The sequence below is a fragment of the Dasypus novemcinctus genome, chromosome 23, assembly GCF_030445035.2.
Source record: "Dasypus novemcinctus isolate mDasNov1 chromosome 23, mDasNov1.1.hap2, whole genome shotgun sequence".
NCBI lineage: Eukaryota > Metazoa > Chordata > Mammalia > Cingulata > Dasypodidae > Dasypus > Dasypus novemcinctus.
The window spans coordinates 36,538,352-36,561,048 of record NC_080695.1 but is presented as its reverse complement, the minus strand read 5'-3'; the positions used below and the strand labels follow the sequence as shown (position 1 = coordinate 36,561,048).

Below are 22,697 nucleotides of genomic sequence, written 5' to 3'. Positions count from 1 at the left end.
CTGGCTCCAGTACCTAAAAAAAAAAAAAGAAAAAAAACTAATGTGGAAGTAGGACTTCATCATTGTATACTAGCACACTCTAAGTGCACTAATCCCCTCACTAGACCTATGAAAGCAGAATATTATTGCCATTTACAGGTGAATCTGAGGCAAAGAAAAGTTAAGTAATTTTCCCATTAGTTATGCAGCTAATAACTGCTGGAGCCACGATTTGACTGCAAACTACTGGTCTATCCTGCTTCTCTTTCTTAGTAAACAACCCTGGAAGGCAAAATGGGAAGGCAACAGACACCATTGCTCATGCTTTAATAATAGTCAATGAATGAACTAAAACTATGAATCTTCTTGAAATATTTCAGAAGGATCTTTTGAGAAATTTTTTAGTATTTGCTTTTTGTTTGAGGACAAAGAAATAGATTTTATAAATTTGTAGCACCAGCCTAATTTTGTGAATTAGAGAAGATTGACAACTCTGCAATGAGTGAGGCAGTTGGCTTTTCAGAGATCATTAAAGAAAGCACTTAAAAATATGGATGAAAAAGAATAGGTGTTTTGGGGGACCAGGCAGTAAGCTTATTCTAACATCTTTCTCCATGCTTCAGACCTCTAGGCAGTGAAAACCGATTCCTTTATGGAGGAAAAACCTTACCATTAGATTAAGTTTGAAATAAGACTTAGAAAAAAATACCCTTCCACGCACATAGCCTCCATTCCATGCATTCTTTAAGGGCTAGAAAAATACTTTCTGAAAGGCTTAGACAACAGTGAAGTTCCATTTCAATGTGCTTATTGACAGATAAGTTTGCTGAAGTCACAACGACACATTTTAACTTCTGGAATACAACTGAGGTGAATCAATTTGGAAGTTAAAAAAGTTTCATTGGTCTCTTTCTCATTATAAAACTTAAACAGAAAACAATAGTTTCTCTTAATCATCACTGCCAGTATCAATCATGTTTCACTGTCTTATGAGATAATCTTGGGAGATGAAAATAAATGAAAAATACTTGTGTAGCAATACGTTATTTCAAATGTAGGATCCATAAAATACCATTGATTATCATTCATGAAATATTTATTACATCCCTACCCTGTTTTTGAGGCACTGTTACTTGTGATAAGCATAAACAAAACAACCCCAAATCCCTGACCCCATTGAGTTTCCATTCTCATTTTTGTTTTTTTAAAAGTAAATACATATTTGAAGGCATCATTGGTTTACCTATGCTCTCTCATCTTGCCAGCCCATTTTCTCTATAAGTTCTTAAATTTTATAATGTCAGAGCTCCTGCTACAAGGAACCTGCCTTTAACTTGGTGAGGCATTTACTGTACTGTAGATTTTCAGAGAAGAAAACTGAGGTCCAAATAGATTATGATTTCAAGAGTGTTGCCTAACCTTGTTCTTGTTCATGCAGTGGCATGGCACACATAGAAAATATTTGTAGGACTGTTAGGGTAAACAGAGGAGGCTGCTCACAGCTGAAGGCAACATCCTGGAGTCTGTTTACCCTAAACTGCATTGCTTTGTCCCTCTTCATACTCATAACCCATTTCTATCACACGATTTGGGAGGTTTTGTTGTTAATAGCAGAACCAAAAGTTGAGGCTCAGTTCAATGTTTTTCTTTATAGTGTACTTAGGAGAAATTTTGTATTACAAGGTAGTGTTATGTAATATTTAAAAGACCAGGTTCTCGTTCCAAATGGGTCCTGGTGAAAAACTGAAAGTATGTTGCTTTATGAAGTGCAAATATATGCTGACTTCTTTAAAAATAGAAGCAGGTGTTCTTATTGGTTAAGAATTACTAGTGGCAGGTAATTTCCTTCCAATGGAAGATATCTGAACTGTATAAAAAATAAGATTTGTAGCTCTGACTAACAAGAGGGGAAAAAATGGTCTCCTTTTATGTGAAATTGTGTCAATAAAATAATTATTAGGCATATCAGAGTTTCTCCTTTTTTTTTCCTATTGAGAAACGAAAGTGATTTATATAGATTTAGGTACTTGATGTGGTTATAAAGAACGCTGAGAGGACTCCTTTTAACTTAGGCTGGAACTATTTTATTTCTATTAAATATAGATTTATTTGCTTACAATATTTAAAAAACTTAAAATAAGTAGAAATGAAAGATCTTACACCCTCAGTTGTCTGTGATGAGACTGGAGCTGAATTAAGGAGTCAGGAAGTAGTTATAAGAAAAGCGGAAATTAGTGTTTTTAGTAAGGTTAGCCAGTTTTAAAAACTAGGTTCAGGGACTAATGAGAAAGGAGCCAATCATAGCTGGCATTTGTGAAAGCATCCTGCAGTTCTATCCTGAGCCCCTCGGATTTTACAAACTTGGAACAATTAGGTCTTCAATTCCAGTGAAAACAAAGCAGGAGCCTTCTGTTTTGATTTTGGAGTAGAAGTAGGCTGGATTATTAAGAGTAACTTGATTAGTTATGACCATATGAGAAAGCTTCAGACTAGGGAAAAAGAACATAATATATTCCATAATTTGCTTATCTGTGTTTAATTTTCCCTTTCACCTTTCTTCAGTTCTTATAGTTTAGCATCTGTGCTTTAGTGTAAGGACTGAGAGCTTTCTTCCAGTGCTGTAGCCTTAAGGAAATTGTTCCTGATAAAACAGTGACTAGTAGCAGCAGATGTGACCAGAAGCAAAAGAGCATTGAATCATCTACTAAAGCTAATAAGGAATTTTAGTACAAACACAGCACAATTGTTAAAACTCCAGGTTTCTCAATCAGATCGGCTTTGAATATTGCCTTTGAACTTCTGTGACCTTGGCAAGTTCCTTAACCTGTAACTGTTAAAAGGAGATAATCCAGTCTACTTAATGTTAAAGGGATGAAATGATACAGATTATAAATCACAGGGTCTGGAGGGTGGAATATGCTGAGTATGTAGTAGATATCTTATTATTATGGATACTCTTTAAAATTTTTTCAGTTACAGTTTTCAGAGACCAGTAGTTAAGAATAAAAATCTACAACTACAACTATCCCAGTAAAAAATGAATGCTGACTTGGGTTGGGTTTTGTCTTACCTTTTTTCCATTACTATTAACTCATTGAGCATATTCATGTTTTATTCTTTATAAATAATTTTAATGGCTATGAAATAATTTGTGAAGTAGCTAAACCATAATTAACCTTTCCTGTGTATTTCGAGTGTTGGTTTCTAGGTTTTTGGCTCTTACAATGGAAACCATGTATACTAGAAGAGACATTGGTTTGGGGTCAGATTTGGCTTTATGCATTCCAGCACTGCCGTTTACTATTAATAGATGCTTGATCTTGGCTGCCTTCTTCTGAGCCTTATTTGCCTTATCTGTAAAATGGGAATGATTTTTCAAATTTATAGAATCATGATTAAGATCAGAAATTACAGATATATTGCCAGACATCTGGCTTATACTTGTTTAATTGTCACCACTGTGGTTGTGCTGTATCCTAGCAACCTTTCAGTCCCCTTCAAACAACATTCTAGTAGTTTCCCCCAGGCACTTCCAGATTCCTCCCCATCCACATGATGATTTAATTTTTCCTTTCATTAAATTAGAACCTACTCTAACATGGTTGAATCAGAGTGCAGTGTCTGTGCTGTAGTGTAAGGAATATGTTTTGTAACACGAGAATAGAATACATCATCTTTAAAATTTGGCAGGCCAAAATTGATATTTTAATTGCTTTAATTTCTATTTCTTTGTTTAATGGTGAAATGGAACGTCATTATGTTTAATCACTTGTAATTTTTTCTTTATATGTAATGCTCTCTCTTCTTCTTTGCCTATATACCTATTGGGCCTCAGGGGATTTGTTAGCAATTTTATGTGAGTTCTTTTTATAATAAGCTCATTAGTATTTCATCTGATATATTTGATATAGATATCTTCAACCTATAGACTCTGTGTCATAAATTTAAAGTCATTCTGAAAATGAGATAGTAGACAGAGGTGCCCAGGCATAAAACTAGGTCCTATACGGGATACATAATGAAGAAGATGCAAGTATATGTGCAGAAGAGGGACAAAAAAATTAAAAACTTTTTACTATTAGTTTGGACTCCTGTCTTGAATTTTAGTGAATATGTCAAATGTTTCCCTGTGTTATGCCTAACAGCTTTAAACCAAAACATTACACCTCTTCCTTTGGTTAAAGGGGAGTGGGGTAGGGTGGGGGATAGAACGTATCCCTTTAACTTGTTCCAAGGAGCAGGTATTTTCCAATTTATCTTTTAATTTGGAATACATACGTACTTTTAAAAAAAAATTTTTTTAAAGGAGGTACTAGGAATCGAACCGGGACCTTGTACATGGGAAGCAGATGCTCAGCTACTGAGCTATACCTGCTTCCTCACATGCACATTTTTAAAAAATTAAATTATGTGGCATTATTTTAAAATTTTTTAGCATTTTATAGTATAACTTCAATTTTTATTTGAACTTTGTTTTTATATATTTGGGACATTCTTTTCTAATATCTAAAAATCAGCATAATTTTTATCTTTAATGACTTCTAACAGTTCCTTTATTATATACATTTTGGGACTCCCTCATTAAAAATTTTGTTTTTAAATTTCATTGTCTTTGGATCTTTTGCTCCTGGAACAACATTCGTGTTCTAGATGAATTGTGTTAGGTGCAATTTTTTTTTTTTTTTTTGAGTCATATGGAAGTCAAGGCTCTCTACATGTTACTCCCTTACCTTCTAGAACAGTTTTCCAAATACAGACATCATAACCACACACAATATTTTTTACAGATTCTGATTTAATAAGTATATGATTCTGATTTAATAAGAACCTGTTTAGTTTGTACCGCTAAGCAGTTCTAATTAAACAATTTGGGAATCATTGTTCTAGAATTGTACATTATGGAAGAGAGACTTATGGGCAATACCTTAGTTTGTCAGAACTGCTATAACAAGTACCAAAGAATGATTTTTAAAAACAACAGAAATTTATTGGCTCACGGTTTGAAGACTAGAAGTTCAAAATCAGTGTATTGACAGACCATGTCTTCTCTGAAGTCTGTAAGTGTTATGGTGGTGGCTTTATAGGCAGTCAGTCTCTGCTGCCATCACATGGCCACCTTTCTCCTCCTGTCGCTTCTACTCTTCCTGCTCAGTCATCATCCGTGTGTCTGCCAAGATTTCCTCTGTTTTGTTTTAAGGCCCATTCTGTTTCAGTTTGGCCTCATCTAAATAAGATCCTGTTTACAAGTAGGTACCACAGGACCTAGGGTTAGGACTTGAACATATTTTTTGTGGGAACATGATTTAATCTACCATGGTCAGTCTTAACTTTTTTCTTCTAAAGGGTGTGCCTCTGTCTGAAAAATGTATCTTTGATACTCCTCTTTTCTGCATTTTATATTTTCTTTGGACAAGAACTGATGGATTAACCAAAGATCTTGGAAATGTTGCGAATAACTACTACCTCTAAAAGAAGATCTTACACTTCTGAACAGAGAATACCTTCTTCAGATATTTTGCTGCAGAGCAGAATTTGGTAATAGGTGTTTTTTTCCTGAAATTTTTCTTCAAGGAAGCTCAGGGTGGTGTCAAATTTAGTGATCTAGGCCTGGGTAATTGTACTGAGGCAAGCAGTGTTTCTCTTTGTGCTGGTAATTTAAGATGAGAAATGTTTGGGTAGGAAAATATAATACATTGAAGGGGCAGAGCCCAGTCCTTCCTTCATACCCAGGAAGATGTATACTTCCCGTTTTTTCTGGAATTTGTGAAGTGAAATTAAACTATGAATTCAATTTAAGATTTATTTAAAATTTATCTAATTTTGAACTAATTGTTTATATCTTGCCATCTGATATTTCTTCATTAATTTTCAAACAAATAGTTTTATGTATTACCAAATATAAATGCAGTTTGTTATATTTCATATTGGTTTTTAAATTATACATTGTAAGTTCTCAAATAGCCATTCAGTTCAACATTACTTGCTAAGGATCAGCAGACTTTAATGGATTGGCAAGCATTTAGATATTTTCCAGATCAAGCGGCACTTAAAACTGCAGCCATTTTCCACAATGAAAATTCTAGCAGTGCTTTTTATTTGCATCAGCTTAAAAGCCAGACTTTCACCTCTGTGCCCTTCAGCATTCCAGAACTGGCTGAAATTAGCACAGGATAGAGAATGTGTATTATACAGAGAAAGTATATTATAAATCATCCATTGTGCTTATTTTTTGAGGAAAAAGATGTTTCTAGTAGTACAATATTTGAGCCATGTTTTAAATAAATTTGATTTATAAGCTCATTTTAATTGAATAGAATAGCTCTTACGTTGTTCTTCCTTCCCTCCTCCTCTTTAAATATAAGGAGATGGAATTAAGTTAGTATTGGGTCTCAAATACAGGGGAAGTTGGCAAGATTTACATCTGTAGCAGTAAAATGACACTATGCTTTTCCTCCATTCTTCAATGAAAGCTGCAGAGTGGGAGAGCAACAGAAGTTAGTATATCTTTCTTTGGAATTTCTTGTTGTAGAGAATTTTCTGCTTCACTTGGAAGCTCCTGTCATATTTGTGCCTTTGAAAATCTGTGTGCCCGTGTGGTAATTCTGCAGCTGTACTTCAGGAAAGCTGTAAGAATTGATTTCACCCAAACTTGTTTGATCTTCATTTGATGGTGAGGTAGATTCTTTCCTGTGACTATCATTGAAACCTATCTTATATTAGGAGAGCAGCTGGAATAATTGATTAGAGGATTTAGCCCTAAGGAGGTTACAATTATATATTAGAAACATTAACAATAAAGAAAAAAAGATAACTATTGTCTGTGGTGTTCCTGATAAAAACTAAGATTTTAAATATGTTACTTACATATTAGTTTTTCTTCTGTCTATGAAGATTTTATTTTGTGGCACTTAAAAGCATAAAATAATTGTTTATAATAAAGATTTTAAAGATGTTTGTAAATGGTATTTATTTTTTAAATTATCATTTGAACAGTTGTAATTTAAGGTTTTTTTGTTTTGTTTTGTTTTGTTATTGGGGTATTGGGGCTGGGGATTGAACCACGGACCTTATATGTGGGAAGCTGGTGCTCAACCACTGAGCCACATCAGCTCCCCTGAGTTGGTTTTCTCGTTTGATTTTGTTTCTTTAGGAGGTACCGGGGTGCCAATCCCAGAACCTCCCATGTGGGAAGCAGGCACTCAGTCATTTGAGCCACCTCTGCTGCCTAAGGGTTTTTTTTTAAGCACTTGGAATTTAACCCAGTTGACAGCTAGAAATTTTGCCTTTTAATATTTGAAAACCCAATTTCCTGATTTGTTAGGGAATTGCTTTAAACTTGTGGTTATCAGAAAGTTTGAATTTTTAGTTTCTTGAGAAGGTGGGAAATTTTTTCTTAACAAAAATATGTGACAAATACTTAGGAAAATCTTGTATTGTTGCTATTACATGAGAATAACATTTCTAATGGAGAATCTTTCATGGGTATAGTCCCAAGAGTTTGACTTGATAGATTTGTTTTTCCTATATAATGAACAACACATATTGAGATTAGAATAATAATTCTGTGTGAATTTAAAGTTTGCCAAAAGAAATCTTAAAGAGGCACTCTGTATGCTTGTGGATATTTACTACTTCAGTGATATTTTTAGCTAGTATTTTTAAGTATTTCAGACCTTTTAAGAATACAAATGCAAATCCATATGTGCTTTTTATTTTCTGGAGGTCAACTTAATACTTCATTCTGTTAAAGTGGCATCATGTGTTAAAATGATATTTTGTATTCTGTGCATATTATACCAGTATGTTAGAAGATTTAGAAAGTTGCTGTAAGAAAACAATTAAGTAATGATAAATTGTAGACTTTGGAAGGATAGGAATAAAGTAAGTGTTTGGGGTGTTAAGATATGGTAATTGATGTTTTGGGAGTTGGTAATAAAGAAGATTGCTGGCTGGTTCGTTTTTAAACTGTTGTTTCTAATGACTTTTGAATAGCCAAAGTCAGTTTATTTAAAATTTTCTGAAATTTATTAAAAGGCCATTTTAAATTTTATTTAATAAAAATGGTTGATTTTACAAATTTAGAACTTCGTATACTTAGAACTGTGCGTATCGAATTGTCTGTTATTGTTGCTTAGTTTGCATATATGACAGTTGGTATGTCACTTTTACATAAATATTAGAAAGCCCATAAAAGTAGCAAAATTGAACAGAATTAGTACAAATTGTATCATTCATTTAATTGTTTCACAAATTAGGAAGTTTTGGGGCATAATTGAGGAAAATATTGGTTGAAGTTCTTTGAAGAAATTTTTCCTTTCTTAAAAATTCAAGAACTTGCTTATTTCTGGGGCCAATTCAAACTTTGCTCATCTCTTTTAAACTGAAAAAGAAGAGTTGGGTCACAGTTATGGGAAAATTAATATAGAAATGTAACTTTTGTTAGATGTATACTTTATACTAGCTGAACAAAATTCCTTTCCTTTAAAATACTTTTCTGGTATTATGGACAATATAATGTTAGGGCTAATAGGGACTCTTTCCACATTAATGATCAGACTGTTCTTTAGTTGCCTGTTCTGTATTTATTTATTTAAAGATTTTATTTATTTCTTCCCCCTCCCTTATTGTTGGCTCTCTTGTGTCCATTTGCTGTGTGTTCTTCTGTGTCTGCTTGCATTCTTGGCGGCACCGTGAATCTGTATCTCTTTTTTGTTGCATCATCTTGCTGTGTCAGCTGTCCATGTATGCAGCGCCACTCCTGGGCTGGCTGCACTTTTTTCGCGTGGGGCAGCTCTCCTTGTGGGGTGCACTCCTTGCGAATGGGGCTCCCCTATGCAGGGGACACCCCTGCGTGGCATGGCATTTCTTGCGCGGCAGCACTGTGTGTGGGCCAGCTTACCACATGGGCCAGGAGGCCCTGGGTTTGAACCCTGAACCTCCTGTATGGTAGGTGGATGCTCTTATCAATTGAGCCACATCCACTTCCCTGTTCTGTATTTATTTTTTTAAAGATTTATTTTTTTCTCTCCCCTTCCCTCCCACCCCAGTTGTCTGTTCTCTGTGTCTATTTGCAGCGTCATCGTCTTTGTCCGCTTCTGTTGTTGTCAGCTGCACGGGAATCTGTTTCTTTTTGCTGTGTCATTTTGTTGTGTCAGCTCTGTGTGCGGCACCATTCCTGGGCAGGCTGCACTTTCTTTCGCGCTGGGCAGCTCTCCTTACGAGGCACACTCCTTGTGCGTGGGACTTTCCTTAGCGGGGGACACCCCTGCGTGGCACAGCACTCCTTGTGCGCATCAACACTGTGCATGGGTCAGCTCCAAACGGGTCAAGGAGGCCCGGGGTTTGAACTGCGGACCTCACATGTGGTAGACGGACGCCCTAACCACTCGGCCAAGTCTGCCGCCTCTGTATTTATTTTAGAGTAGATTACTAACCAGTGAAGAATGATCCAGCAATAGTAGGACCAGTTATTTATTCAGTGGCATACTAACCAGTTAGAATTGTTGTCCTTACTTATTCTACCTTTTTTTTTTAATCCCCTCTAGAAGGGACTGGGGATTGAACCTGGGACTTCAGTATATGGGAAGCAGGCACTCAAACCACTGAGCTACACCCACTCCCCTTTCTTCTTCTTTTGATCATACTTTCCCCCTCTTTACTGGTTCTTGATTACTCCATCTCTTAAATGTTGATGTTCCACAATATTTAATCTTCAGTCCTGTTCTCTATTTTGTTCTGTGGGTTTACTCATCTCATATATTCTAACAATTCTTGACTTGTTAATTCAGTCAACAGTTCTTTGAGCATTTGCTGGAAATGCCAGTGATAAAGTGGTGGAGAAACAAGAAACTAGCACTTACAGAGCATATCCATTGCTCTGTAAGGTATTCCTAAGAGTTTCATGGGAGTGGAGGAGGTGAAGTTGGTTATCATAAAATGCTTTCAACACTAGCTGAATCTGGGGGGAGGGCAGGATTAGACTTGTTTCCTAGGCAAGATGAGCAGAAAGAGTTGCAAGAAAGGTATCAAGGTATTTTGGCAAAAGGAATATCATGAAAGAGTCTACTTTTTGGGTACTCTAAATATTTGGTGTGGTAGGAGAGAAGAAAATATATGTGTGCATGGGAGGATATAAATCTGGAAAAGTGATAGGTGAGTTCCATGCCAAGGAGTTTAGATTAATTTTTGAAAGCAATTTTATGACATATATAATTTAGGGCAGCTAGATGATAGCTTTGGGGAGAGGGAAAAAGGAAGTGGAGCAGGAATCAATATTTGAGCTAGTGAGATAGATGAGTTAGTAGTCTTTGCAAGAGTAAATTGATAAGGGCCTAAGTCAGAGCAGTGGCATTTGGGAGACAAGGATTCATTTGTTTATATCAAAGAGATAATCTATTGAACTATTAACTGACTAGATTTAGAGAGATTGGGAAATATCCCTGCTTGAATAACTAAATAGGGAGGCCATTCACAAGGATGAATGGATTCTTGCCTTTACTTTTTTTCTGCCTGCTACTTAAACCTGTTCTCTTTTTTTTTTTTTTAAGGTTTATTTTTATTTATTTAATTCCCCTCCCCTCCCCTCCCCTCCCCCGGTTGTCTGTTCTCTGTGTCTGTTTGCTGCGTCTTGTTTCTTGGTCCGCTTCTGTTGTCTTGTTTCTTGGTCCGCTTCTGTTGTCGTCAGCGCATGGGAAGTGTGGGCGGCGCCATTCCTGGGCAGGCTGCGCTTTCTTTCGCGCTGGGTGACTCTCCTTACGGGTGCACTCCTTGCACGTGGGGCTCCCCTACGGGGGGACAGCCCTGTGTGGTACGGCACTCCTTGCGCGCATCAGCACTGCGCATGGGCGACAAGGAGGCCCAGGGTTTGAACCGCGGACCTCCCATGTGGTAGACGGACGCCCTAACCACTGGGCCAAAGTCCGTTTCCCTTAAACCTGTTCTTGAGGTCTTGCCCATTTCTTCTCATCTTATGCACTCTCATGACTTCTTTTCTATTTGTGTATGAATGCTAAATCCATACTTCTAGTCAAAACTTTACTGAACCCCAAAACCATATATTCAGCTGCATTCTAGACATGGATCTCTTGTAGCACCAGTTCACATAGTTAGTCTGAGGACCCCTGAGAGTCTCCCAGAGACCCTCCCAAGTGGTCAACAAGGCCAGAACTATTTTCATAATAATAGTAAGACTTTATTTGCCCTTTTCACTCTCATTCTCTCATGGGTGCATAGTGGAGTTTCCCAGAGGTTGCATAATATGTGATATCACAACAGATGGGTTGCAGAAGCAAATTAGAGAATCCAGCTGCCTTCTGCTAAGTCCAACATTAAAGAGATTTGCAAAAATATACACTGTACTCTTCTTACTGGGTTTTTTCCTTTGGAACATGGTTATTTTTCAGAAAATATGTACTTATGTTAACAGGAATTTTTTTTAATTAAATGTTTTTAACGTTTCTCAGTTTAAATTTCTAACATAGTAAATATCTGGATATAACTCATATAAGCAAAAGTTCTTTGAGGTTCTCATTAAGTTTTAAGAGTGTAAAGGGATCATGAGACCAAAAAGTTTGAGAATTGCTATACTGTAGTATTATCAAACTTGAACATAACCCAAAACTAAACTCATTATCTTTCATATAATTCCAAAATTTGATTTTTGCCCTCTATTTCTCATTTTAGTAAATGGTGATAATATATCTACTCAGAACCCAGACTGGAGAGCTGGGGTTTCCTTATTTTGCCTTTCCTTACCCAGATGATAATAGTAATTATCAACTTTTATTGAGTACTAACCATGTGCCAGGTACTGTTCTTAATTTTTCGCACCGTTATCTTATTAAAGCTTTGCAACAACCTTACTAAGTATAGGTATTATTACTTAACCTGATTTTACAAATGAGGAAATAGAGACAAATGGATTAAGTACCTTGTCCGTGGTCATGCAGCTGGTAAGTTGTAGAACCTGTCTTTTGAATCTGCACTTCTTTGTCTGGAACAGTTTACCTAAAATTGGTAATATATGTTTCTTGAGTTCAGTACTATTCTCTGTAAAGTCATCTTGACTTGGTGTGTTTTAGAGAGGTAAATCATTGAGAACTGTTAAATTTCTTCTTATTGTTATATTATAGAATCTTCTATGCCTCCTTGAACCCATTTGGTAAATTATATTTTATGAAACAGGGGATGGGAAAATACAGCCTAGAGGCCAAATCTGGCCCACTGTCTTGTTTTTATAAATGAAGTTTTACAGCCTTGCCCATTCATTTACATGTTGTCTATGGCAGCTTCTGTGCTACAGTAGCAGTTGAATAGCTGCCACAGACATTCTGGCCCACAAAGCCTAAAATATTTACTATCTAGCCCTTTACAGAAAAAGTTTGCCAACCCCTGTTAGAGAACATTGTTCAATTTAGTTGGACTTTCTGTTTAGTTGTTTTTTTATATAGATTGTGCATAGTATTTGTATTAGTCAGCCAAAGGGGTGCCGATGCAAAATACCAGAAATTGGTTGTTTTTTATAAAGGGTATTTATTTGGGGTAGGAGCTTACAGATATTAGGCCGTAAAGCATAAGTTTCTTCCCTCACCAAAGTCTGTTTTCACGTGTTGGAGCAAGATGGCTGCCAATGACTGCGAAGGTTCAGGCTTGATGGGTTCCTCTGGGCTCAGCTCCTCCACAAGGCTTGATGGGTTCCTCTGGGCACAGCTCCTCCACAAGCTGTAGACTATGAGGCTCTCTGGGCTTTTGCCTCTCTCCACAAGATCAGCTGTAGACTATCAGGCAAACTGCTCTCTCTCTCTCCGTGGGGCTCCAGCTTCAGCATCAAACGCCAATATCAAAACTCCAACATTAAAAAAGCCCCCAACTCTATCCTTTGCCATGCCTTTTATCTGTGAGTCCCCACCCACCAAGGCACTGGGACTCAACACCCTAATGATGTGGCCAAATCAAAGCCCTAATCATAACTCAATCATGCCCAGATACAGACCAGATTACAAACATAATCCCATATCTATTTTTGGAATTCGTAACCATATCAAATTGCTACAGTAAAAAAAATTTTTGTCTTTCCAAAATCTTTTCTACATTTCAAGTTATATCTTCCTTCTTTATTCCCATTACTGTTTATTTACAGCTCTTCATTTTGTTCCCATTTTTGGGGAATTATTGAAATTTTGTCTGGTTTGTGGGTGGTAATGTTAACTTTGTTTTCTGTCTTCTGCAGCAATTTACTTAACATTAGAATTAAGAGTTAATCTGTTCCCTAATAGTGTGGTAGTGAAAAAGAAAAAATCAAGAAAAAAAGTATGGTAATATTATTCTGCGAAACTACCTGGTACAGATGAGATGGGTGCTTTGATATATTTCATCAGTACTTCTGGGCTAATTAATCTGTTTAGATGTCCTGCCTCTTCTAGGGTCAGTGTTAAATCAGTACCTGCTCCAACTTTTTCAAATTATTTCTAGAGTTGAGGCCACCGGAGTATCTTAATTTCAGAAAATTTTATTTTGAAAATTAAGTTATCTAGTTGTTTATTTTTGTACAATTATACCTTGGATTTATTTGTTTGCCTTTTTTTTTTTTTTTGAGTTACTGGGTCCGGGGATTGAACCTGGAATCTTGTGTGTGGGAGGCTGGCACTCAACCACTGAGCCACATCAGCTCCCTGTTCACTTTTAAAAGTCATTGATATTTACTTTTATCTTTAATTCTTTCCTTCTGCTTCCTTTAGTTCATTTTTTTAACTTAAGAAGTTAAACTTATATCTCTTCTTATTTGTTGTAAGTAATAAAGGCAGTGATTTTTCCTTTAAGTACTAGTATCTTAAAATTCAGTATATATCGTATTTTGATACTGAAGTTTTGATATTTATATCCTCTCCAACTTGAAATTTATTTGCTAGTTTGTTTCTAGTTTCATTGCATTGTAATCCAGAAATATCACCTGCATTATTACTTTTTATAATTTAATAATTTCTTTTGTGTTGTATGTGTGTGTATTTAACTTTTTAAATGACTTTTTCATGGGTAGTAGTCAAAGTGTTCTCTGTTTGAAGGGTTTTTTTTTTCTTTCAGTTTTTCTATCTCAATTTGGTTAATATTTTGACTTTGAAGTTTGATATATAAAAGTTCTTGGCTGGTTGTTTAGTTTTGTCAAGATGAAATATTTATCCTTAATAATGCTTTTCTCCTTGAATTTTTTTGTCTGATATTAAAATTGCTTTCATTTTATTTTTGTTAGCATTTCTTAATGGTATATCTTTTAACTTTCCTGTGTTTTATTTCAGGTGTGAGTTTTGCAAAGGACATTAAAGTATTTGTTTTATTTCTTTTCCTTAGCCCAATTTATCTTCACTGTTTAACAAGTGAATTTAACCCATTCACATATTGTGGTTTACAGATATTTTGGGGTTTATTCTTGACATCTTAATTTGTATTTTGTATTAGCCACATTTTTGAAGTAATTCTTTTGATTCCATTTTCTTTGTCTCTTGAGTGGATCGAATTTTCTTATTGTCATTTTTTTTAAGCCTTTCTAATGATTTGGCTATTTACAGAAGTAATTACCTTAAATTTTAACTACACAAGCACGGTAGCCAAATTTATTCAGTATCTATATCTGTTATCCATAACCCCACCTCTATACCGTTAAATTTTCCTTTACTCCTTACTACCACATCCCACATTTATATCTAAGATTTTAATTCTAATATAAACTATATATTTTAAACTATAAGCTATTATATAAACCAAATTTTTAGTAATTTATAATGTCTAATATTTTTACTGGTTTTAGTGACATTTTCTCACCCCAGAAATTACTTAGTCTTGTGTACCATGTAGTACTTTACTGAGGAGAAATACAGCAGTTCTTTTGAGTTTGCAGTAGGGTTGGGGTTGGTAGGTAATAGATGTAAATACTTTTCTGAACTCTACTAGTCACTTTTAAGTGTTCTAATCACTTTTGTTTGTGTTGGTATTCTCATATATGTCTTTGTGCAGTTTATTCACAGTATTTGCATATAGATTATTTATTCCTTGACAATATTAAAGAACATTTTCCTGTTGCTTTCCATATAAATAATATCCTGAGTATAAAATTCTTTTTATTTTTAGAATGTTTAGTTTCTTTAGGAATAAGGTGCCTCACTAGCTTGCATTACAGCAGCAGGAATTATAACACTTTTAAGCACCATGCTGAATTCAATAAAGCATGAAAAGAATGGACTGAAGTTATATTCTCTATAGTTTTATAGTTACATACTTTTTCTCTGGTTTCAGAGGTACTTTAGAATATTCTAATGCCTTATTGTCCTCATGAAATAATGTTAAGATCTATTAAGTAGCTAAGATTTGCTTATTACTATGTGAAACACACAAAAGAGTATGCATTTGCTACATTCTTGGAACATTAAATTTGGGGGAAGACAAAATTTTCATGGGTAAAGTATTAAGAAAGCACTTGGCTCACCTAATTAATAGGAAGCTTATCAGTTGACTTCAAGAATGGGAAGGATTCCAACCAATATTTGTAATTTTTTGCTGTAGTTCTTTCTTAAGTACAATTTGCTTGGATTATTTTAGTCACATTGAAAAAAAATGAGACCAAGATCATATATTAAAAAGTATTAATATGAATGGTATGTACTAAATCCACTAGTTCTTCAGAGAAGGGTGATATTAGTATGGCCAAATTCTTAAGTGAGAAAAAGGATGCTCTAGAGGTGAGGGTAGATAGGAGGAAGTGGGGCAACTATTGAAAACCACACAGGAAACCAAGATTTTAATACATCATCATGTCTGTTGTAGGTATTTGATAAATATTTCTTTTATTTAGGCTACAATAATAGCATCTATCTACTGAATGGTTATAGTACTCTGGGTAAATGGCCCAAGGTTGGCCTTTCTTTATAGATATGGAGAGAGATGCAAAGATAACCTTAACCCAATGAATGGGTAATGGGGCTGTTGAATTCCAGGACTGGAGCTCTTCACCCTTGAAGAGAGGGTTTTCTTTGATTATTCTCACCAGTAACATGGGGATGTCTCACTTACCTGACAGTGATGTCTGTGAGACTGTATCAAAATCTGAGAAACAAACTGCTATGGAAATATGAGGTGGTATTGTGCTAAATTAGCTAGTTATGCGCAAGTATGGGAGGTGCTTTAGGAACATTAACTCATTTTAACCTTAGGATAGCTCTTCAAGGTATTATTCTGGTTTTACAGTGAAGACAATAGGCTCAATTAGGTTTGTACAACTTGCCCAAAGACATGGTAAAAGCAGAGCTGGGTCTGAAATGCAGGTCCCAGTGGCACCAAAACTCACACACTATGCTGCCTTTCTGTAGTTTGAGAGATTGGGTATATTGTCACTGATTTAGGGCATTTCTCAGATTTTAAAACATATGCTCAATCAGTTCATTTACTTAATTTTTTCTAGGGGTCCAAAAATTATTTATTACTGTTCATACACAGGGCAAGTGGCTGTTTCCCAGATTTGTTTAAGAGGGATATCCAAATTATTTCTCCAATTTTGATTAGTCTCATTGTAGATAACATTCTGTTATCTTTGTATTTACTTCCATATTCTGAGTTTGTCTTACTTGATTCAGACTTTACATTTTAACAACAAAAAAAATTAACTTTGCTTTTTCTGTAAGGAAACTGGTAGATTATTTTCTGTCCTTGTTCTTGTGTTGTCTTCCAAAGATGAAAAATAGGGACCAAACACTTTAAAAATGAGGCAGGTTGAAAACAGTTACCAAGGAATTAAGGATTCTTTTAAACCTACCAAAAATTAATTTGCCACCTTTGTCTCTTTTAGTCATTCTGAGTTTTATAGTTGTGTAATCAGTGCTTGTTCTCTGATCAAAGAGTATTATGAGAAAAAAGATGGTTCACCTGTGCTGTCATCCTGGCCAAGGAAGCCAAGGATATCCCTGTACATTTAATACTTATGTTCCTTTAGGATTGTTTTTCTAAGTGCCTTTGAATTTAAATGACTTACTGTGGAGGTACACTTTACTGGCTAATCTTTTTTCACCCCTTTTCTTTTGTTGGGATTAGTGCCAGAACAGATAAAGCCCAGTGTAAGCCAGCCTCAGCCTGCCAACTCTAATAACGGCACTTCCACAGCAACCAGCACTAATAATAATGCCAAGCGAGCCACAGCCAACAATCAGCAGCAGCAGCAGCAACAGCAACAACAACAACAACAACAACCGCAACAGGCCTTGCCTCGGTATCCTCGGGAAGTACCACCACGATTTCGCCACCAGGAACATAAACAGCTTCTAAAGAGGGGTCAGCATTTTCCTGTGATAGCAGCAAACCTGGGATCAGCTATTAAAGTGTTAAACAGCCAGTCAGAAAGCAGTGCTTTAACAGATGAACAGCCACAAAATAACGGAGAGGTGCAGAACAGCAAAAACCAGTCAGGTGAGAGAAGGCATTTCTTACAAGACTCAAACTATGACCATTAGCAGTTTAGCAAGTTCATAAATTCATGGCTTTTTGGTGATGTTTTTGTATTTATCTGTATCTTGACTGCAAAATAAGAATTCTGTGCAGGAAGTTATGAATGGAGAATCTTAAAATGTTTCCTATAAAGTATCTGCCTATCCTACTTTAAAACTGATTTCTTTTAATCACTTCCCTCCAGGTTCTGCTCATTTTAATAGGCAACTTATAGCTAAAATTGACTGTAAGACTATGTGGCTAAAATTGAGCACTTTCTTTTTGCCAAGTTATATGCTAAGCAATTGAATATATTATTGCATTTAATCCTCAACGATGCTGTGGGATATAAGTTGTTCTTACCTCTTGTTTTTCAGTAGAGGCAACTGAGGCACCAAGACATTAAATAACTTGCCTGAGATTGCTCACTTGCTGTTAAAATACTGCCACTCATGAAATTAATGAAACCAGCAAATGCACTCTCATTCATTCATTTGCTTCAGAATGGTTTTTCTCAACTCCATTATGATGGTGAGGCAGAAAATAACTGTAATATGTGATTGGTTTCCTCAAAGTACTGTTTACTTCAACATGTTAAGTGTTCTGACGGTTGGTCTGTCCATCCATTTATCCAACTGTTTTTCAGCTTTACCACACACCAGATAGAGAATTGGACGCTAATGTTGAGGAGAATCAAGATTCCAGTCCATGTAAAACATTTATTGAGTTCAGTATAGCATAGTGAAGTCTTTAGAGCCAAATGGATCTGCTTTTTAAATCCCAGCTCCGTTATGTGCCAGCAGTGTGACCTTGGGCAGGTTACTTAATTGTTCTGTGTGTCTGAGACTCATTCAAGCAGCCTTCCCTCACTGTTTCAGATAGAGTTTTTCTACCTCTGTGCTTCTCTCATATACCGAGAACTGTTCTGTACATTATAATATATTATGGTATTTCACAGCTAATAAGTAGCAGAACCTGGAATCACATCAAGATCTGTCTGACTCCAAAGCTATGCTCATAACCATGTTGTGCTTTGGCAACATACAGACGTGATAGGTAAGGAGGAAGAGGACACAAATGTGAGTTTTCTAGCATAGGTAATTAGAGCAGCACATTATTATTGAAAAGGATATAAACTTATCATCCTGATTAATACTTCCTACTCACTTGGCCACTTATTACCTGTTTGATCTTAGCCAAATTACTTAACTCATATGACCATGTTTCCTGATCTGTGAAATGTGGACAGTCGTACTCACCCTGTAAGGTTGTTTTGAGGATTAAATTATATGACATGTTAAAACAGCTAATTTAATACCTAATATTTAGGCAGTGAATAAGCTAGTTTATCTTCTTCTTTTACAAAAGCCCCCTGCCCTTTTGAGGAAGGAGAATTTGGTTTAGACATCTTGCATATATAATCTAGTAAAGCTAACAAATAGTAGGCAATTAATTAGTAATTTGGTTTGAAGCATTATTGGAGAAGACAGGTAATATGCAGAGGTATGAGTTATTAGCATAATAAAAACTGATTCAGTAGGGTACCTACTTTCAGCTAAGCAATGGTGGTCTGATAATTAACAGGATAAATTGGAAGGTGGAGTAGTATATTTAGAAATATACTTTTTCAGTTTGAGAAATGAAAGATCAAAGCTGAATTTGAAATGAAAACAGGAATGTAAGAAACATGTTTCTCAAAAATGGGCATGGGTCAACAAAACTAAAAGTGGTACGTGTATACATTCAGGTGAGAAGAGGGCCTAAGATGTCAGCAGATGAAGAACTCTTCAAAAGAGACCGAAAAGGAAATATTTCCTGCCTGTTTTGAATAGGACTTTACAAGGGGGACTGTATTAATATAGAAATTAAGATGGAAGTTAAGAGAGTACAGCATTCTGGCTGAAGTCTGGAATTAAATCCCCAATAACCAGAGAATGCAAATGTTGAACAGAAAGCATTATTTTAAAAATCAATAGCTTTGTGCTTTTTTGTAAACATTTGTGAATCCCTACTTGCCTGCAGATGTCCCATATTTACATTAAAATCTTTTTTTGCAGATGCTATCAGGAATAGTAATAGAAACTTTAGGCGCGTTGGGAGTCATTATATCAGGGAAGGATTCTTAGCAGTATTATACATCTGTTCCAGTTCCTGATGTTATTAATAATGATAATGATGTAATGGCTCTTACCTACAGGGTGCTACTATGACCCACATGCCATGTTAACTCATTTAATCCTCATTTCACAGATTGTATATAATATCACCTTCATTTTACAGATTAGAAAACTGAGCACAAGCCTAGCTGTTGAGGAGGGGCAGTGTACTAGACAATATAAATAGCATGATTAACAGCCCAGAAGCATGAAAATTGTATTGGGTTAACTACATGTAGTTCAGAATTATGGGCACATGTTTTTAACTAATTTTATCTATTTATATTTATGTTTGGCTTTTTTTGTTTCCTGAACAGAGATAGTCAATGGAAAGAGTAGATTTAACCTTTAAAACTAAAGAATGTGACACACAGAAATTTAGAGTTTTCATGGTAAAAATGAGAAGTGTTGGATATGCCTGTCATGTTCCTCAATGCATTTTTTGTTTATTCAGTATAATCAGAGGGTAATGGTAATGCTAGTGCCTAAATGCAATTAGGGATCTAAATAAATTAGGTGTCACAAAGTAAATGCCTTCAGGGGCTAACAGGTAAGTGAAATAAAAAATGATAAGGAGTAATGGGAACTTTAGCAAATGCAAATGCCCCAATACCTTTACATTGTCATTTAAAAACTTTATTTTAGAACTCTGGGCTAGTTAAACCAGACAATTCTGCATGATGAGCCCTGGGCTGCCATTTTCTGTCTGTGCTTTAAATGCTTATTAATGGCTTTCTTTGTCACTTTGAAACCTCTTTTCAGTTGATTTCTTAGAGCCTTTAACTAAGAGACCAGGCCCTGCTACTGCTCAAATAGTCCTTGAGTTCAGGGGCCCACAGGCCATCGGTTGAGATTTTTTGGGGGATTAATATGCTCTACAGGACTGGCAGCAATATTGTCTTCCTGGCCTAAAGTGTTCCCATCCCCACTTTTTATTATGCAACTGACCAGAGAAATTAAATGATACATAAAGGTTAAAAAAAGAAAAAAGTTAAAAGAATGGACCAGCAAAAACCCATATACCCTTCAGCCAGATCTATCAATTGTTATCATTTTCCCATCTTGACTTTTAACTTCACATTTCTCTCTCACAGCGCTCTCTTTCCTTCCCTTCCTTTCTCCCCCTCCCTCCCTCCTACTTACCTCTCTTACATATATGCACATGTGCACACACGTGTTCATTATTGTTGAACTATTCAAGGTCAGTTGCAAGCATCATAACACTTTACCTTTAATGCTTCCACAGGTCATTTCCTAAGAATAAGTATAGTCTTCTATACAACTACCATGCCATTATCACCCCTTAGCAAAAGAATATTAGCAGTTCTAATATTTGCTAATATGTAGTCTGTGTTCCCATTTTCAGTGGTTGTCCTAAGAAGTTTTTTTTGTTTGTGTTTATTTACAATATGATACCATTTATATAAAACAAAAAGAAATGCAATATATTATATTTGCTTAGAGATGAATTCAAACAGAGCAAAATATAAAAATTTGCAAGGGTGGTAACCAATGTGAAGGAAGGCTTTGTTATTAGAGAAGCGGGTACCCTGTAGTTTTTCTCTATAGTATAAGTAATGTGTTTTTTAAGGTAGGGGCATGTGGGTATTTTTTTATTACTCTTTATAACTTTTTTTATAGTCTTCACCATGTGTTACAAAAAATCCTTTAAACCCCCATTCTCTTGAGACTATTACAGAATTCCTTTCCTTCTCTTTCAGAATTCTCAAACTAGTGTAAACTTGCTATCCCTAATACAATACTTCAGTCCTCTATAATCTAGTTCCTGCTTACTTGACAGAAATAGCTCTTACAGAGGTCATTGGTGTTTTGCATGTAATATCCAGGCTTTTCAGTGTTTGTCTGAGTGGATATTTATATTTGTCACTTCCTCTTTTTGAAGCTCCTAGGTTCCATTCCTTGTCCACTGTGTCACCACATGTACCTTGTTTTCCTCATTCCTTTCTTTTCCTTTTTTGTGTTCTATAGTAATTTTTCCTTGACCCATCTTGAAATTTTTTGTTCACTGCTCTTTGCACTTTTCCCACTCTATCTCTGCTAAACTTTATTTCCCCCCTTTGGCTTTGTTCCAGATCTTCCCTCACTTTTAGGTTCATGTCTTCTCAATATTTTTACCTCATTTTGGTCCCTTCAGGCTCAACATGTCCCAAACTGAGCTCATTACCTTGCACCCATTCCAATTCCTCCTTCTGGATTCCCTTGCTCAACAGGTTGGCACCCCATTCACCAAATCACCCATCTAGAAATGTTGAAATTTATGCTTGCCACACTGGTTTACCATGTCCTCCTGATTTTAATTCCAAAATATTTGTTTACACCTTTTCTCTGTACTGCTGCCACCACTGTCCCCACTGAGACCCTCACTATCTTACAAATGTCTTATGTAGCTGTCTCTCTACCACTTTTGTTTCCACCTCTTAAACAAGAAGTCACTCATGATCCGTGCATTGCATTTGTTTGTGGTATTGCTTTTGTCTTCTTTAATCTAGAACAGAGGTTAGCTTGTGGCCTATTTTTATAAATAAAATTTTATTGGTAAAAAGAAAAAATTTTTATTGGAACACAGCCATGCACATTTATTTACATATCATCTGTGGCAGCTTCTGCACTATAGCAGCAGAGTTGCATAGTTGTAACAGAGAGTGCCTGTCCCATAAAGCCTGAAATATTTTCTGTCTAGCCCTTTGCTGAAGAGTTTTGTGATCCCCTGAACTAGTGTTTAGAATAATTGAGACATTTTGAGCTTGCCCACTTAAGTGTTATTTAAAATTCAGCATCTAATGTTCTTCATAGTCCCAGTGGTACTATCTCATACTTACTGAAAACACTATGAAACCTAAGTACTATTTACTTTAGAAGCTCTTTTCCCTCTGGTGAGATGGAAAACCTTTAAGGCAGAAAGCACATGTTAAACTATTTTGTTATTTTGAATAAGAAAAAAAATACAATAATTTCAATGGATCCACATTCTTCATGAAAAAATTTCCTATTTCTTTATACATTACTTGAATTATCACCAGCCTGCTCTGCCCCATTATCCTCTTTGATCTTTTTAAATAGATACTCTGAAATGCTCTA

The 22,697-nt window shown here is 35.7% G+C and overlaps 1 protein-coding gene across 13 annotated transcripts in view; it reads left to right on the top strand.

Moving 5' to 3' along the window:
- TNRC6A (trinucleotide repeat containing adaptor 6A) overlaps positions 1 to 22,697 on the top strand; it is a 110,439-nt gene that overhangs the window by 39,903 nt on the left and 47,839 nt on the right. For 11 of the 13 annotated variants that reach the window (XM_058286263.2, XM_058286261.2, XM_058286257.2 and 8 more), the window contains one exon: positions 17,053 to 17,424. The exons of the other annotated variants lie outside the window; for them this stretch is intronic. In XM_058286263.2, coding sequence (XP_058142246.1) covers positions 17,053 to 17,424 — 372 coding nt within the window. The remainder of the gene's footprint in view (positions 1 to 17,052; positions 17,425 to 22,697) is intronic. 13 annotated transcript variants of the gene reach the window in all.